The sequence below is a fragment of the Scomber japonicus genome, chromosome 10 (genome assembly GCF_027409825.1).
Source record: "Scomber japonicus isolate fScoJap1 chromosome 10, fScoJap1.pri, whole genome shotgun sequence".
NCBI lineage: Eukaryota > Metazoa > Chordata > Actinopteri > Scombriformes > Scombridae > Scomber > Scomber japonicus.
The window spans coordinates 10,013,756-10,019,755 of record NC_070587.1 but is presented as its reverse complement, the minus strand read 5'-3'; the positions used below and the strand labels follow the sequence as shown (position 1 = coordinate 10,019,755).

The window sequence follows — 6,000 nt, the reverse complement described above, 5'->3', positions numbered from 1 at the left end:
CTTGCAATCTGTTCAGAATACATTCTCTACTAATTCAAAGCTAACACCATATGAGTGGTCAATTCATCAATTAGTCGAGCAACAGTAAATATTTGCTGGTACCCCCTTCTTGAATGTGAGTATGTTCTGCTTTTTATATCAGCGAGTGCGGTCACATGCACACAAGTATCCTGGTTATGAGAGTCCTGGTTAGAGTCATGTAAACGCGGATATAAACAACCAGTTAAGATTAGAAGCAGGATGTTTGTGTGGATGAAAGTAAATTAATTCAATAGTGAATAGTGAATAGCTTTTGGCTGTTACTTAGGCAAATTAGTTTTTTCAATATGTCCTCTCGGGTGCTAAGACATTGTGATGGATATTTTTCACATTTTTCTGACATAATGTAAACAAACAATGGCTTGATTAAATGGATAAATTATCCAGTGAATTGCAGAGTCATCATAAAATGAAAATAATTGTTAGTTGCAGCTAATTTAAATACAGTTTTATTAGATAGGAAAAAGATGTCTATATACTAAGACTCTAATTCTAGACACTCAGGTTGTTAGGAGCAACATGAACCACTTTCATTTGTTTTTCCCACTTGCATCGTTGAACTGGACCCCAACCATTTCTACAAAAAAAGTGACTTTTTTTCATAATTTTGGATTTGGATTGATACCAGAAAACATTAACCAGAGGATCCTTGTTGCGTCTGTTGCAGTGATAGTGTGTAAACGGTACATTTTGTTGAAGTAAGATAAACAGACACAGAATCGTCACATTGTGTTTGGATAACTAACTCAGGATTAGCAAAGATGAATCACTGCCTCCCAGCACTATTCATGGTCTGGAAACTTGGACGCACTGACAAAGACGTGGTTTTGGAGAAGTCGGTTGAGTTTGTATTTAAACATCCAATTCCTCAGAATATTTATAATACAGATATCAAGCCAACATAAATCTTTGAATGTTGTTTTTGGATGAGTTGTACACCAATTTGGTGTTACTTTCATGACAGTTCAAAGACTGAGGATTTTCTCTTCATTACTTCACAGAAATGTGTTTCATTTGTCTAATAGTGATTTTATCTGTAACAGAGAAACAAAGTTTAGTCAAATATTGTATTGTGCCAGTAATAGGTAAAGCTTTATGATGCCCAAACTCCCAGACTGTTGCTCAGTGGCTCATAAATACCCCAAAGCATAGGTACACAATAGTAACAAAAAATACCCATATTATTATTATTATATTATTATTATTTGTAATTTCCCAGTGGTTTACCCCCTTATTCCATAACTGCACATCTGGCTCCGTTGTACCTACATGTACAGTATATATTGTATGTCTGTACTGTTACACTGTTGTACACACTGTACAAAAATCACACTGTAAATTGGGAGTAAATACACTGTATGTTATGGGCTGTAATCTGAGGCACTACCCAATAATCTGTATGACGTCATGTGGAAATGACTGCAGATTCATTCAAACCCTGTATAAATATCTGACCTTTGTTTAGTAAATCATACCATAAATGGACTAAATGCAATTAAGTCACATTTTCATTCATTCGATTTTAATGTAAATTGTTCAAAAGTGTCCAAAATGAAATGCCATGCACTAATCCCTGCACTCTCTCAGAGATGAGTGCACAACCATTAAAAGCAAAACCACAGATACACAGGCACAAGCATATTACTTTAGGTAATAGAAAAATATTTTTAAAAAATATTTAAAGACTAAAATAAGTGGTTGAAACAGTGCAGATAAAATACTGTTTAAAGCAACAAAAAAAGAGATCCTGAAATGGCTTCGTTGAAATTCCTATAAGGGAAGACTCCCAAAAAGCAAAATGTCCACTGATAAAACCTTCAATGTCTCATCTAGTTACACAAATTTTAAAAAGGTTAATAGCCATAAAAAAGAAGAAGAACAAGAACAGACAACAACCAGAGCCATGTCATTTTTAAGCTGGGAGCATGGCCTTGTGCTTCTTGGCCTTGGCACCCTTTGGCGTTGTTATCTGGCTTCAAACTTTTTGAGTTTCCCTCAAAATGGACAGGCAGACACTGGTTTTGAAGCACCTCACAGGCCAAGATCAGATGTTTAGTTTCATGTGTGATGCTCCTGATCCCACATGTCCCCGGCTCACTCCTCACTGTGTAGAAACTGAAGGGCTGCTTGCTGATGCACAGGTTCTCCTTGTACACCTTCCCACCTTCATTGGTGCAGACTGCCTTTACCTTTTCCAGTTCATCTGGACTGAGGAAGGACTGTGTGGGTCTGTCACAACCCCCGTTGTTCTTGATGTAGTTCTCCCATTGATTATGATCATCAGAGTTAGGAGTACCAGAGCGGATGTGGCGCTTCAGAAAGGTGTTAAAGCCATTATTCCATTTTGAGCGCTGGCAGGGAGCTTCATTCTTAGCATTTGTCTGATGACCCAGCAGGAGAAAGGCAATGAGAGTGAGAAGAACCCTGAGACCAGCCATTACCCAGCAGTCCTGGAGAGAAACAAATAGCACAAAGTCAAACAGCATGAACACAAACTACATTTTACAGCCTTTTACTTACGATCACTTTAAATCTTTTCTTTTTACATTTGCCTGTTTTACCTGACAACACCCAGTAAAGTAAACAGTGTGTGTCCGAGCAGAGTGAGACAAAATCACAGCTGTCCGTCTGTCTCATTCTGCAAACCTGAAACCAAGAGAGGTTGTTCAGAACAGCTGCTTTCTGGTTAAAATAACTTCCCTACCTTTTTTTCTGTCACCACTGGAGGTTTCTGTGCATTCAAATAGACCTAACACTCCAGCTGTGAAGTCTTTCTTTTCTCTTTAGTTTCAGACCACCATTTCACTTCCTGTTAGCTTGAGGAGGGAGTGGCTTCGTAAAAGTGAGAGCAGCTGGGGACTCATTACTCTGTCTACAGGACTGTGCTTTAGAGCAGCACTCATGGTGAGAAGTGATCCAGTTACTGCTATAAATAGATGTTCAAGATCCAGTCAGCTATTTTTGGATCGTTCAGCACTACCGCATTTATGTCTTTTTTGCATCTTTTAAAATTTAAATTTAACAAATAGCAAGTGGTGTTTTTAAGCTAATTATTTTAAATGTTTCATTATATTATTATCTGTGAGATTGTTTATTCAAACACATTTTCTTAAGTATTATCTCACATGACATGAGGTTTATTCATTGATATATTTATTACCTGTTGAGTGATAATGTGTTACACCACAAAGCAGAACAAAGATCCAACAAAGGCTGAACTGAAAACAGGACTAAAATACTAACTGAACTAGTGAGGAGATGAGGTGCAGGTTGGGAGGTGGGCATAGATACTCAAGTAAGGGGAATGAGGAGAAAAAACAGAAGAATGGGAAAGAGGCAACTGCAATAAATACATTTCAGAGAGGGAGGACATGATGGAGGAAATGCAAAGATTATGGATGCAAGGAAGATCATTTAAGAACATACTGGAAAGAAGTGTAAGTAAATAGGACAGAAGATAGAACATCAACCTCTTGCAGGAAACAAGACTGATGGTTAATAATTGGGACAGTTAAGAAGCTGACTGACTTCAGAAGAAGGGAACTACATGGAGGCCAGCTGCCTTTAAACATCACTGAAGAAGAAACAGATAAGGCTGGGAAAAGGGCAGGGCTAACAAAGCTGAGTGCAGGGCAGGTGTGGAAGGAAAACAGGCTTTGGACACAGGAGGAAAATGAAAAACCCAAAAACACAATGAACACAGTATAATTAATAAAGCTAACTAAAATGATATCACGCCTTTAAAGTCTTTAATGATTTATCTCAAAACAGCCAACTGCAACTCAGCCCAGTCTTAACATGAGGAGAAAAAGCAGAGAGCCTCTGGTGGAAGGGAGGAGAACAACAACTAAGGATAACAGAGCCAGACTGTGACAAGACCACGACATAATGAAATAACTGTGGTCAGTCTCTATTGTCATAATGAAAGTATTTACTTTAATTTAGGGCCTGGTGAGCAGTTGTACACACACACACACTGAACGCCGTTACAGAGTGCCAAACACACAATACAGTATATGCAAAAAGATTAACACCGGAAGCCTTCTCTTATGGACTCCCCAAGTTATCTATGGCTGGTCTGTCTGGCTCGTCTAAGCGTGACAGGTGTTACTTTTGAACTTTTGTACTTAAAATATTTCCGTGGACAAAATGTTGGTGGTCAGGAATTAAAAAATTAATGTAATGCTGCCTGTAGACCTCAAGGTGGTGCCACTGAGGCGGCATCATGTGTACAATGTTATCAGTGGGCTTGATCCAGAATATACGTATTCACATATAACAATGGCCCATGATTAATATGATGTTATCAGCAGAGCCAGTGTGTTTTTATGTGTAATGGAGATGAATGTTTAGTTTAATGAGTGCTTGTTGTTTAAATCCTGTTCAGTCATTCCTGCCACGCTGACATCCTTTCTCTATGGATATTACACAACATACTTGAGGACATGATTATTATAGGAAACAATGCTGAGCTCTTCAGTTGTAAAACACTTCAACTGGTTCATTCATTTCAGCACACGTCCAAAATGTGCAATGTAAATTATACAGAGATGGAAAAATAAAAATAAAAATAAATACTACATGAAATTCAGTTAGGACATACTGATAATTCCTCCACCTCGGTACAGAAGTGAGAGAGACTCATGCACAGACCATCAGTAACCTGGATAAAGAGAATTATGCAGAGATAATAATAACCAGATCCATAACATATCCCGAACATGATTAACAGTATAAGAGAAAACAGTATGTAAAGCTACTACTTGACAGATGATGATGCAGTCCTTCCTTTTACCAACTTAATGCCAGTTATGAGGTTGTGTGTCGTCTACAGTGGCCATGAAATAAAGACAGCAAATTCAAGGTAAGCTACATATTCTCTGTTACAGCAAGGACAGATGTAAACAATATTAATAACATCGTTGAATAACTACCTTTCAACATTCAGAGTCATATGCCTCATTCATTGAAATATATTGCATATTGTAGCTGTAAAGGTAAAATATACTCTTTGTCTAGATCATCATAATAATAACACTGCCTTTATGGCCTACTGGTTGTACAATCTGAGGTAGGAAAGTTTCTCATTCCACAGTTACATATATTCCAACTTACTTTTTAAGATAATGACAGTAAATTGGAGGCACAGAACATGCATTGATTACCTACACACAATAAAAATTCTAAAGTAACACCAAAGTTACAATGTGAACTAGAACATAACATAATATAAATATAATAAACATCCTTAACAGCAGTCATTTAGTTTGTAGAGAAATGAGCACAATTTTTTATAATGTTTTAAAGATTTATGTTTAAACTTTTCTAGAAATGTGCACAAACAAGCATCCATACATGACAAGCTACCTGTAGAATTGACTGATTATCTAGCATGTGGCAGTATAATTATGCATGAAACACTTAAGCAGATAAAACATGTGCTTACTTAATTACTTCATGCACACCGTTAAATCAGAGGGAGTGAAATTTCTAATTAAAATGATCAACTTTGGCTATACAACGGTTTACTCTGCTCTAGTATCTTTTCTCTTCACCGCACAGTTTCACTGCAGGATTAACAACCACAACCTTTAAAATAATAATGTCTCACTCAGGGCACCAAAATGTCCAGAAGCAGTGATACAGATATTGTAACAAAGAAATAAAAAAGAAATCTAAAGCAGCTGAGGATGTCATTCAAGTGTTTTAATGTGGTGCCCATATTCAAATGTACATTTCAAACAAAGATGGCACAGAAACATATGGCACCAAGAGTCTTCTACTTCAACAAATCAATCACATGTACATAAATATAGCTCCTCCATTTATAACATCATGTGTTGGTTTCTGTATAGATCCTTTGTGTTTGGACAGGATCATCATATACAAATACTCATATACACTTCTGTGCTTCGAATCCCTTTAGACCAGTGAAATTGAATTCAACTGATAGCACCTCCT

General features: G+C 37.1%; 1 protein-coding gene across 1 annotated transcript; it reads right to left on the bottom strand.

Moving 5' to 3' along the window:
• Positions 1 to 1,548: 1,548 nt before the first annotated feature.
• On the bottom strand, positions 1,549 to 2,834 carry LOC128366402 (angiogenin). The gene is made up of 2 exons (XM_053327100.1): positions 2,744 to 2,834; positions 1,549 to 2,489 (listed from the first exon to the last, which is right to left on the bottom strand). The coding sequence occupies exon 2, from the start codon at positions 2,475 to 2,477 to the stop codon at positions 1,893 to 1,895; it is 585 nt and encodes a 194-aa protein (XP_053183075.1). The 5' UTR covers positions 2,478 to 2,489; positions 2,744 to 2,834; the 3' UTR covers positions 1,549 to 1,892.
• Between the last annotated feature and the right edge of the window lie 3,166 nt (positions 2,835 to 6,000).